The 12,194-nt window shown below is 37.3% G+C and overlaps 2 protein-coding genes across 5 annotated transcripts; one reads left to right on the forward strand and one right to left on the reverse strand.

The window, feature by feature from the left end:
• Positions 1–820: 820 nt before the first annotated feature.
• Positions 821–5,746, reverse strand: LOC111797609 (DEAD-box ATP-dependent RNA helicase 53, mitochondrial). The gene is made up of 8 exons (XM_023680665.2): positions 5,214–5,746; positions 4,683–4,810; positions 4,144–4,555; positions 3,420–3,518; positions 3,036–3,260; positions 2,540–2,701; positions 1,137–1,683; positions 821–1,049 (listed from the first exon to the last, which is right to left on the reverse strand). Exons 1-7 carry the CDS (start codon positions 5,634–5,636, stop codon positions 1,246–1,248), a joined length of 1,887 nt encoding a protein of 628 aa, XP_023536433.2. The 5' UTR covers positions 5,637–5,746; the 3' UTR covers positions 821–1,049; positions 1,137–1,245.
• Positions 5,747–7,857: 2,111 nt separating this feature from the next.
• On the forward strand, positions 7,858–11,916 carry LOC111797748 (uncharacterized). Of its 4 annotated transcripts, XM_087124520.1 has the most exons (8): positions 7,858–8,047; positions 8,223–8,432; positions 8,736–8,883; positions 9,066–9,257; positions 10,261–10,389; positions 10,474–10,643; positions 10,752–10,882; positions 11,544–11,916. In XM_087124520.1, the coding sequence occupies exons 2-8, from the start codon at positions 8,225–8,227 to the stop codon at positions 11,739–11,741; spliced, it is 1,176 nt and encodes a 391-aa protein (XP_086980646.1). In that variant the 5' UTR covers positions 7,858–8,047; positions 8,223–8,224; the 3' UTR covers positions 11,742–11,916. The 4 variants fall into 4 exon arrangements, with proteins under 4 accessions (XP_086980646.1, XP_086980645.1, XP_023536637.2 ...); XM_087124519.1 differs by having other exon boundaries at positions 7,858–8,432; XM_023680869.2 differs by having other exon boundaries at positions 7,860–8,432; positions 11,563–11,916.
• The last annotated feature ends 278 nt before the right edge of the window (positions 11,917–12,194 follow it).

Raw genomic sequence — 12,194 nt, forward strand, 5'->3', positions numbered from 1 at the left:
ATTAAACTTTATATTAATAATTTTTATAATAGTTAAATTTTTAAAGAGTATATTTGAGATTTATTAGATAAAATAAAAATCTAGACATTTTCAAGATTTAATAGACATAAATTAAAATTTTTGGAGATCTATTATACATTTTAATTTATTAAAATTTTACCTTTAATGATCATGGACCTTTGATGAAATGGGCAAATTTTGGAGATCTATCATATACATTTTAATCCAAAATGTTTTTATTTTATCTAATAAATCTCAAATATACTCATTAAAAATTAGCCCATTTCATCGAATATGCTCAAATATACTCCTTAAAATTTTGGAAATTTTAGAAATTTTAAAATTAGGTAAAGGTTCTCCTCGAGCTTAGAAATTTGGCCATTTCATCAAAGGTCCATGATCTTGCTGCTCTTGGTGTCGTCATAAATTCTTTGAAGAAAGCAGTTGGTTGGTTATAGACCTTACTATCCCAATACTCAAATAATGATGTAATTTGGTGAGGCGAAAGCCCTTTCTTTCTTCTTTCTTCTTTCTTCTTCCTTCTTCATCTTCTGTAGATGAAACAGTAAACTCATGAATCTTCTTTCACTCAACAGAACTGAGGAAGGGGAGGACTACGCAGTGGCCACTGCAACTTGTAGCTCCACCCAGTGGGGAGGAAGGGTTTAGTGGGAATTCCTCATATAGTTCCGTTACGGGAGCTCGGGCGGAAGAGAGAACATGGCTTCTGATTTTGCAAAAAGGGTCTTTTGTGCATAATTCCCATCTCTTGCAAAGTGTTGCGGCAAACAAATAGGGGAGGATATTCGTGCCATCAAAGTAATACGGCAAAATAATGGTATTAATATGTCAAAAAGGATTTATGCACCAGACCATATTACAAGATGATGATCCCTAATATTGAGCCTAATTTCCCTTCAGAGTGCTAATAACATTCGTATCAACTGCAAAAATACAAGAAATGTGCCATTTTTTGCACATAAACATGAACCTACCTCAAAAATTCGTGAACTCTCCAACGCAATTATAATTCCCCATGATGCTGCCTCCTGCAAAAATGCAAATCCATGTGATTTTGAAGTCTCAGCCAACCTCCAAAAGGAAAATCTGAACTGAACTTTTGAAGTAACCTCTACCTTAACGTGGTCGTCAAACATGGTTGTCGCCCTCTTGTGGTTGAAGAACTGGAAGCCAGCAGTTAGGAATTTGGAATTGCTGATAAAGAACATCCCTCACCAACCTAGTTTAAAATTTCCTTCTCCTACTGCTCTGATTTGATTCCATATCGTCGTCACCAAATAAGCCAGAGTTTCTAGACTTCCTTCCCGAACTACGACCTGAATCAAAATCAAAGTCTCCAAACCCACCAGAACGTCGAGACCCAGAACTACGAAAATCTCCTGCATTGTTCGACTTACGAGCACCAAATGAACTGAAACCACCAGAGGTATGTCCACCGTTTCTACCCTTTGCCCCAAAAGAATCCCTACCACTTGAACGGCCAAAACTGGAATTTTCATAATCTCCTGAACGCCTGAAACTTGGACCTCTCTGGCTGCCAGTTCGACCTGAATCATTTGTTCGAGGATCCCGAAATCCTCCAGAAGAGCTAAATCGACCACCGACACCCCTTTCACTGAACATATCCACATGAGCACCATCCTCAACAGTAATCCTTGGAAGCTGATAATAAATAAATAAAAAAAGAGTGATTAGAGTCAACTTTACATCATGTAGTAAGATACTCCAACGTGGATCAACATTTATTCCTAAATTCCTGAGATGGGGGGCTACTAGAGAAGTCAATTATCTAATTATATATCACCCATATAGTGATTGGTATGCCTGGATTTACTCAACTACGCAGATTATAGGACAGATATTTCATCTTACCTCCCCCCTATTGTACGTCTTTCATATTCAAGACAAATGCCTCTAAATCTTCAGAGGACGTTTGAAAAAAATACATCTGCATTCCCACCACATTCCTATGCATGAGTTGATGATTTAAAGTTTTCAGCGAACCCAAATGTGCATGGAAATTCACCCTTTAGTAAAGAATCGATATGGTCGTCTCCGGGAGTTGTTTGCTTATCATGTGTGATTTGTTTTAGTAGAATAAAAAGATATGGGGATTTGAACCTCAACCTTAAGGGAAGGAGTACATGTCAAATATGGTTGAGATATGCTCATGTTGGCTTATAATGTCATATTAGAAACAAATATGTGATAGGCATTCTTTCATATATGAGATAGGCGTGAAATATGAATCCTCTACTTCTAAAAAATGAATGTACCAGGCCACCGCCCCCACATGTTGTACTAAAAGAAATGTCGGTATCTATTTGGAGGCTGTTACGGGAGCCAGAAACTTACTGCAAGCAATTAGAAATATTTTTAAGCCTTCACCTTACCTTCAATTCAGACATTAATATTTCTTTTCTCACGAGTAAAAATACAGAAACATAGATAAAGTTCTAGTTATGTACTTAAAAGAATCCCAAATTGCAAATTTTTTACGGTAAAGCGAAATCCGAACCTCATTAAATCTGCATCCCACTTCACGCTCAATCACTCTTACAGCCCTTGACTGACTCTGTGTGTGAATAAGAATAGCACTGCCTTTCTTACCAGCACGACCTGTACGACCTGATCTATGGACAAATATCTCTGTGTTGTTTGGAAGCTCAAAATGTATTACCTACGAAAAAATCGAAGTCAGACAAAATCCTAAAAATCTTAATGATTAGCCCACATACAAACAAAATATGCTCTCAATCTGCAAACCAGTTCCTCCCAGTCTCCTAACAGCACAAAGAGGAAGAGAGAGTCCCAACAGCAAAGGAGGGAAAGAGATGATAGGGTCTGATACCATAAAAAAGCACAACAGCACATCTAGTCTATTTTCAAATTTGGAGTAAGGTAACCTATTGAGAAGAAAGAATTTAATGATTCACCATGCATCCCGAAACTAACTACGTACCATAAGAAAGGATAAAACTGAGGAAGAAATATCGAGGAACATTATCACTTACAAGATCAACATTAGGTATATCGAGACCCCTTGCTGCAACATCAGTTGCAACTAGAACGTTGAAACGTCCAACTCTAAAACCCGAAAGAGTTCTTTCTCTCTGACTCTGTGAAATATCTCCATGCAAAGCTTCACATTTAAAGTTCCTTGCCATTGCATAGGCTAATCTATCAGCATCACGTTTTGTTTGAGTGAAAACAATACACTTTCCGCCTTTAGCATGTTCCTAATAAGCAAATAAAAATTGGCAACAGCATAAGGAAAGCAAGCAGTCGACAATATGAAATAACAGGCCTGGTAAAATATTGCCTTGCGGAAATCAAAGGAAATAATAAAAAAAAAAAAAAATTAAGAAAACAAACAAATAGAAGTTCTTGGTCCTTACTGCTATTAGAGGTCCAATTATTGATGCTTTTCCGCGCATGTCTGCAACAATTGAGAATAAGCTAATTCCATCTGCCAATTTCTGATCAGAATCTCCAACCTGAAATATTAATGAGTTTTGTCAAATCCCATATATCAATAAAATAGTGATGAGTTTTTCCATATATTTTTTTTGCATTTTTTTTGGTTTAAAAAGTTAGCCCCTCAAACCCCATGAATATGAAAGAAATGCCCCCGAAGATAAATCACAGAATTCATAATGCAACAAATAAATTCTTGTGATAGACATTCACTCATACAACAGAGAAAAAGAACATTGCTCTTTTCCTTTTTATGAAGAAAATGCTTTTTTTTTACATCCTGAGGTATTTCTCTAGCGTGAGAGTAAAACGAAAAATGAAATATACAACGAGTTCTAAGCTAAAAGTGGGTTCACAACACCTTTTGAGGGCAGTGTTTCTTACTAAAGTTCTTTCATAATCGCCTTCAAGAGGACACCGATCAAGTTTGTAAGCATTTTAAGAATTTTTACAACTTTGAATCATGTAACTAAAACTTCATGAGGAAATTGAATGAAGATTTCATGTAACTGAAACTTCATGGGTTCAAAAAATCATGTTCAACCCACCTTAAGTTTCTGAGTCTACTAATTGAATGGTTGTGCTTTTCAGTGATATAGTTAAATTCAAGAAGTAGAAAATATATTAAATAGCCAACATACTCACAAGATCAACAGTTAGCGGATTGGTTAGGTAATTTTGAGATAGTTTTCTGATCCAAGAGGGCATTGTTGCAGAGAACATCATACTCTGACGTTTCCGAGGTAACCTCTCCAAGATCTTCTCAACATCCTCTTGAAAGCCTACTTGAAGCATCTGGTCTGCTTCATCAAGAACAACAAACTTGACTTCTGATAAATTTAGAGAACCCCTATTAAGAAGATCAATCAAGCGACCAGGTGTGCCAACAGCGATATCAACGCCATAGCCAAGCTGCCTCATTTGGCTTGAAATCGGTGTCCCCCCATAAACACAGATCATGTCCAGGCTAGGAGCAGCCTCTTCAAATTCTTTTTCAACCTGCCGAGCAAGTTCCCTTGTTGGAGCTAGAACCAGGGCCAACGGGTTTCTTCCTTTTCTGCATAATTGCTAACGAATTAGGATTCTAAAATTTAAAGAATAACAATCCAAACCCTTCCCAGATGAAAAATTCTGTAGAAACTAGAGCGAGTTGAAAGAAATTTGACCAAGATGAAAAGACAAACCCCTTCTTTGCATTGAACTGAATGATTTTGTCCAAGATGGGAATTCCAAAAGCAAGAGTTTTTCCTGTTCCAGTTCTAGCACGACCAATCATGTCACGCCCTTGCATTGCTGGTTCTAGCACGGCCCTCTGAAAAGATAGAGAAAACAGCACATTCTCAAACTTCAATGGAAATGAAAATCTCTAGTTTCGAAACATAACCAAACGGATCTATTAGAAACTGAATCAAAACATGTCAAATGCATTCCGAAATACAGGTATCACGTACAGCCAGCATGTCACGAAGTAATGAACATGGCCTCTAGCTCTCATAAAAGATGAAACTCGTTCATAACAAAAATATGCGTAACTTCATCGCAGTAATTCAACGTCCAAGCTGGGGTGAGATGCATGGATTAAAACAAAGTCGTTGTCCAAAGAAGTGATCGAATTCGTCGTAAACAACTCTAAAAACCCACGACTCTGTCCATATTGTCTAATCTCATCCAGCAGTAGAAACTATAAAATATTAAAAACATGAGAAACATTGTACCTGAATCGGAAAGAGCTTAGTTATACCCTTCTTCTCCAAAGCAGAGACGATCTCCGGCGCGATCCCTAGCTTTCCAATCTCGAGTCCTTCATCGCCGCTTCTACTACTACTAACCTCAACACACTCCTCCACCGCAAACTCCGCCAGGGAAACCAACGACGCCCTGAAATTCAACGGCCGAGAAACCGCATGAAATCCCCTCGATTGAAAACCAAAACCCGAAGGCCTCTCCATCACCCCAATGCAGGAGAAATTACCAAACTCAGCAGCAGGTATAACGCTGCCATTAACACCCACACGAGACGCTAAAAAGTTGGCAATTGGGGATAACAAAGTGGAACTAACTCTACCTCTGGAGGCCGCTAAGGCAGTGGTTCTCCGTAGAAGAACTGCACTCATCGTCGTCTGTAAGCACAAATCCATTACAGAGCTACTCCAAAGTGCTTTGTGAATGAAATGAATGAGGATATCGGATGGCTGATGGTGTTGGATAGGGTTTAAGAAAATTCGCACCGCCAAGGGGTTTTAGCCTTCAGGATATTCGGACTCACGATTCACGGCAACAACCGACGTGTTTAATTTTTGTTCACTTTTTTTTTTTTTTTTTTCTTTTATAAAATTACAAAATAATAATAATAATAATAATAATAAAACTTCAAATTATACTCGAGTGGCGGTAATAACTGTATCGATTTAAATCGTAAGCTTTATTAGACGTCTAAACTTTCATTTTAAAACTTACGAGTTATTTGAGTCGTGGGTTCGAATTCATAACGTGAGATCGGAAAACGAAACATTATTTATACAGTGTGTCGAACTTGAGTTGTTACAGTGTGCCATCAAGGATGCTGAATTATAACGGTGGACACGAAACATTATTTATAGTCGTGTGTTCGAATTCATAACGTGAGATCGGAAAACGAAACATTATTTATACAGTGTGTCGAACTTGGGTTGTTACAGTGTGCCATCAAAGATGCTGAATTATAGCGATGGACTTCGGTTGCTAGAGTGTGTCATCAAGGATGCTGAATTATTTATAAGGGTAGAGTGTGGAAACTGTTAGACGAACGCGACTCTCCACAATGGTATGATATTGTCCACTTTGAGCAAGCTCTCGTGTCTTTACATTTGACTTCCCAAAATGACTCGTACCAATGGAGAGAGTATTCCTTGATTATAAACCCGTGATCATTCCCTAAATTAGCCGATGTGGGACTTTCATCATCCAACCGAACGTATCTAACGTGTTTTAAAATTTTCGGTCGTTACACATAAACCTTAACGTTTGGAAATTTGCTGGTATGTAGTTTTTGAAATTTGTGTTTGAGATGCTGACTAGGTTAGATGGTCTACTGAAACTTGTGTTTGAAGTTTAGGGTCCTGGTCGTGCTCGATTTATTTATTTATTTATTTTTAATTAAAAAACAATTGTTTAGTTTTTTTTCTTTAATTTTACTATTTTTTAAATTGATGGATCAAACATTAAAAAAATAATTATAGTTGATTGTTTCTAAAGTTTATGTACATAATATTAATAATAATAAAAAAAAAAACCAATAATTTGTTTATATAAAAATAAATCAATAATATGATCTTGATGTTTATTTTTCCATTATTATAAATAAAGTATGATTATGTCACCTTTTTTTTTTTTTCTTTTAATAAAAGGCTAATAATAGGACAATATTTGATATGTCATTTAACTAAATAAGTTGCATTTAATTAAATAGTTATCCCCATTCTTCATAATAATTTTAATGCACGAATGAAATGGACCGTGGTTCGTTCTAATTTTATAGTTATTAATAAAATACTCTGTGGTCTAAATACCATTAAACTTAAAAAAAAAAAAAAAAAACACGTTAACATATCAAAATTTATTATTAAAATTACTTACACAATTATTTTTAAGGGTGAATTATGTTGTAAATGGCATTATTATCACTGTAATTTCTAAATCTCCAATAATATTTTTTTATGTGACCACCATGTATTTATAGATGTGTATAATAAGAATTAAATAATAAACTATGAAATCATAGATTTGGTAACAAACCAAGAAAATCATAGATTCTCCTTGATTCAATAGATTGTCTTACTATATACAGATATAATAGATTTGATAACAAATCAGCAAAATCATAGATTCTCCTTGATTCAATAGATTATCTTACTGTGTATACGATCTATTATTTTATAGATTTGGTAAGAAAATCATAGATTCTCCTTAATTCAATAGATTATCTTACTATGTACAGATATGATCTATTATTTCATAGATTTGGTAAGAAAATTATAGATTCTCCTTGAATTATCATGTATAGATATGATCTATTATTTCATAGATTTGGTAAGAAAATCATAGATTCTCCTTGATTCAATAGATTATTTTACTATGTACATGTATGATCTATTCTATGTTGAACAATTACAAACTTTAACACAATAATTGACGGTGACACCCAACATATAAAAAAAATTCCAATAATTTTATATAATTTAATCTATTTATTGTTTAAAAAAAAAAAAACTTTAATATTAAGAATTGCAAAAAGGTCCAAATTAAATGCAAAATTGGTAAAATGCCAACACGAATATTACAAAACTTGCCCATAAAAATGGTTTTATTATTATTATTACTACTCGAACCAAATGTCTGTCCTCTAGAAACTTTAGCAGATGGCTCATTTGCCGGCCGAATCAGAGCCGAACAAAAATTTGTCCGTGATCATCATCGATTCTTTAGCAAACAAATTCAAGAAGAAATCAAATTAACTATGAACAGCTTCAATTCAAGTTCGAATCCTGTCTCCTCCTCATTGTCGTTTCGTGTTCGTCCTTGTCCTTTGCTCTCGCTATCTCTTACTGTAATTTATTTGTAAATTCTTTGTATATATGATCATGAACTCTCGGTGTTTTGACTGCGAGAGTCAATTTTGGTTGTGTTTTTTTAACTTTTGATCCAATTTGTCACTGTGTTGCTCTTGATCGAGGCGGCTGGAGCAGAGATGAAGAGGTGTAGAAATGACGAACTCTGGGATTTTGAGCACGAAATTCTTGGCGGAGATGATATTATACTTGGAATCGACGGCGGCACCACTTCCACTGTTTGTGTTTGTATTGCTCTTTCCGATCCTCGAGCTATTTCTCCTTCAATGGCTTGTCCTATGCTCGCTCGTGTTGTTGGTGGCTGCTCAAACCATAATAGCGTTGGCGGTACTTCACTATCTTTGTCACTTCTCCCTGATTTAGCTATGTTTTCCGCCATTGCAGCATCAAATTGGACCTTGAATTGACTTTACTTCTTTAAAGAGCCATCGCTTGTATGATCTCGTCCCAAATGGCACAAACGAGTAAACACTTCAGACGATTGAAGGGTTGATTAGAACTCCTTATCGCGTTTTGTTAAGTATCAAATTTAGTTGTCTAGTGTCCGTGTTGATCTCTATTGTAAGCATATCTGATTCCTTCATCATGAATTTGAATGCTAAAAATATGATAACCTTCTGCCATCTCTAGAAACTGCTGCGAGGGAAACACTGGAGCAAGTTATGGCGGAGGCACTTTCAAAGTCTTGTTCAATTCGATCTTCAGTTCGAGCTGTGTGCCTAGCTGTTTCTGGAGTCAACCATCCAACGGATCAAGAAAGAATTCTGAATTGGCTAAGGTATTCATTCTTCTATTAACTGTGAATCCGTAGAGTTTTAAATTTTATTCTTTCTTTTTGTTCGTCATTGGTTAGCCGCTTTCTATTTATACTCTTAGCATCCCCTCTAATGGGATTAGGTAACGCGTAGGAATAAAACAAGAGCTCAACGAGAATTGATATCATGAACTGCAAATGAACAGGGATATCTTTCCGTGCCATGTAAACCTGTATGTTCAAAATGATGCTGTGGCGGCTCTTGCAAGTGGCACTATGGGAAAGCTCCATGGATGCGTTTTAATTGCTGGAACTGGAACAATTGCATATGGATTCACAGAGGATGGTCGAGAAGCTCGAGCTGCTGGTGCAGGACCAATCTTAGGTGATTGGGGAAGGTGGATTTTTCATTTTGTTCACTAATCCTCTCTCTCTCTCTCTCTCTCACACACACACACACACTGTTAAAATTCTGGCATAGGTTGGTGTAAACAAAATTGAGGTATAATTATTTAGCCTGATCTAGGAGACCCTTCTGCGCTTTCTAAATTTTCTGATGAACATTTGGTAGTAAGTGTAATAGCCCAAGCCTAAGCCAACCGCTAACAGACATGGTGCATTTTCTTTGAGTTTTCTCTTTTGGGCTTTTCTCTCAAGGTTTTTAAAACGCGTGGAGAGGTTTCTACACCTTTATAAAGAATGTTTTGTTTCCCTCTCCAACCGATGTGGGATCTCACAATCCACTCACTTCGGGGTCGAACGTCCTCGCTAGCACTCGTTCCCCTCTCCAATCGATGTGGGTTCCCTGATCCACCCCTTTGGGGCCTAGCGTCCTCATGGCACATTGCTTGGTGTCCACCCCCTTCAGAGTTTAGACTCCTCGCTGGCACATCGCCCGGTATTTGGTTCTGAGTCTCTGATACCATTTGTAACAGCTCAAGCCCACCGCTAATAGATATTGTCCTTTTTGAGTTTTTGTCAAGGTTTACCATTTGTAACAGCTCACGCCCACCGCTAACAGATATTGTCCTCTTTGAGTTTTTCTCAAGGTTTACCATTTGTAACAGCTCACGCCCGCCGCTAATAGATATTGTTCTCTTTGAGTAAGAATTCTTCATTCCCCTCTCCAACTAACGTGGGATCTGCATTAAGTCTGAAAAGTAGTTTAAACGTGCCCCTTCCTGTAAAAAGTAGTTTAAACATGCCCCTTCCTCTAGAGTCTGGCTAAAGGTCGATGCTCTTGAACAATCTGTTTCCGGTGCTTAATCATTTTATTTTTTTATCTTTCATTCTTTTTTGTAAAAAAGAGTAGTAGTGGGATGAACAGACCCAATATATGTTAATTTTTAACTCTTGATCTATCGCACCACTGTTTGAAAACTGATGTTTATGTTCTTGCAGTGGATATGGGATAGCTGCACAGGCGTTAACCGCAATAATTAGGGCTCATGATGGACGTGGTCCTCATACAATGCTCACTTACAGCATTTTGAAGACACTTGATCTTTCTTCACCAGATGAACTAATAGGGTATGTATTTAAAATACTTAAGATTGCAGTTATATTAAGTCTCATGTTATCTGGTCATTATTTTACCATCAATATTAATATTAGGTGGACATATGCGGATCCATCCTGGGCTCGAATTGCTGCTCTCGTTCCAGTTATTGTAGCATGTGCTGAGGCAGGCGATGAGGTTGCTGACAACATCCTCCTCGACTCAGTTGAAGAATTGGCTTCGAGTGTGAAGGCTGTTATTCAAAGACTCGGCCTGGCTGGTGAAGGTATGAAATCAAACAGTATTCATTATTAGCACTATGTTTATCCCTTGAGATAATTACACTTTGTTTTGCAATCTTCTTCATCTGTTTGAGTTATAATCCCTTGTGCAGATGGACAAGAGGCTTTTCCGCTTGTTATGGTTGGTGGTGTACTCGAAGCAAAAAGAAGGTGGGACATAGCAAAAAAAGTCATAAATTCCATATCCAAAGAATACCCCGGAGTTCTTCCTGTTTGGCCCAAGGTAGTCTTATTTCCTCTCTTTACTTTGCCTTATTGCAATTGTGGCGTGAGATCCTACGTCGGTTGGAGAGGGGAACGAAACATTCTTTATAAGAGTGTGGAAACCTCTCTCTAGAGACGCTTTTTAAAAACCTTGAGGGGGAAACCCGAAAGGGAAAGCCCAAAAAGAACAATATCTGCTACAGGTAGGCTTGGACTATTACAAATGGTATCAGAGTCAGACACCAGGCGGTGTACCAGCGAGGACGCCGGACTCCCAAAGGGGGTGGATTGTGAGATCCCCACATTGATTGGAGAGGGAAACGAGTGCCAATGAGAATGCTAGGCCCCGAAATGAAACATTCTTGGGTGGAAACCTCTCTCTATCATTTTTTAAAAAAATCTTGAGAAAAAGTTCAAAGTGGACAGTATTTGCTAATAGTGGGAGTGGGCTTGGGCTGTTACAGACTTCTGTTTCATTCATTTACTCATTAATAGTAGGCTATTAGTAACAACAAATTTAGAGAATGAGAACCATCTTCTAGATACCCTCGTGTTCGTGAGCTTACAATTGAAGAGAAGCAACCGGTGCCTAAGTGGTTGAGTGTATAGTTATCCCACATCATTTGCTTAAAATGGGAATCAGAAACGAAAGTGATCCCTTTGTTTCTTACGGTTCAAAGTCCTCATTGTTCTTAACAGGTGGAACCGGCACTTGGTGCAGCATTACTAGCCTGGAATTTTTTGAGCAAGGATTATCAGCAGGAAGGAATATAGAGGGTGTTCTTTCTTTAGCTTCACGAGAAAGGGCTGATGAACATGAACTGTACAGTTTGATTGTCAGACCAAACTTAATTAGCGATGTTGGAAAGTTAAGGTAGAAACTTGAAGTAGTCTTAGCTTGTGTTAGTGTCCCAAGGTCTTCGTTGATTTTCATCATTATTTTAGCTCTTCATGTTAAGATAGTATATATTTTTGAGTGATCCAGTCTCTCGTCTGTATGGTAAACTGGATTGGGAGGGAAAATCCAATTGAATGAAAGCTTCTTTGATCCTCGTAACATTGTGATAGAGTTAAAATGGTTGTCTTAGAAAATATATTTTAATACGATTCGATATCATCGAGAAAATATCTCAATATTTGCTAGTGGTGGGTTTGAACTCTTATAAATGGTATCAGAGTCCGACACTAAACCGTGTGCCAGCGAGGACGCTGCCCCCAAGGGGGTGGATTGTGAGATCTCACATTGGTTGAAAACCTCTCCCTAGTATACTCGTTTTAAAACCGTGAGACTAATGACGATACATAACGGGCCAAAGCGGATAATATCTACT

Source organism: Cucurbita pepo, chromosome 6 (genome assembly GCF_057944985.1).
Source record: "Cucurbita pepo subsp. pepo isolate OVF chromosome 6, ASM5794498v1, whole genome shotgun sequence".
Taxonomy (NCBI): Eukaryota; Viridiplantae; Streptophyta; class Magnoliopsida; order Cucurbitales; family Cucurbitaceae; genus Cucurbita; species Cucurbita pepo.

What these genes read in the sequence shown, in the direction of transcription:
- LOC111797609 (XM_023680665.2), bottom strand. Translation starts at nt 5,636, where the DNA reads ATGGATTTGTGCTTACAGACGACGATGAGTGCAGTTCTTCTACGGAGA. An exon ending in CTAAGCTCTTTCCGATTCAG is followed by an intron (nt 4,811 to 5,213) that starts GTACAATGTTTC and finishes CTATCTTTTCAG; the next exon opens with AGGGCCGTGCTAGAACCAGC. An exon ending in ATCCGCTAACTGTTGATCTT is followed by an intron (nt 3,519 to 4,143) that starts GTGAGTATGTTG and finishes TTAATATTTCAG; the next exon opens with GTTGGAGATTCTGATCAGAA.
- LOC111797748 (XM_087124519.1), top strand. Translation starts at nt 8,225, where the DNA reads ATGAAGAGGTGTAGAAATGACGAACTCTGGGATTTTGAGCACGAAATT. An exon ending in ATCTTAGGTGATTGGGGAAG is followed by an intron (nt 9,258 to 10,260) that starts GTGGATTTTTCA and finishes ATGTTCTTGCAG; the next exon opens with TGGATATGGGATAGCTGCAC. An exon ending in TCACCAGATGAACTAATAGG is followed by an intron (nt 10,390 to 10,473) that starts GTATGTATTTAA and finishes TATTAATATTAG; the next exon opens with GTGGACATATGCGGATCCAT.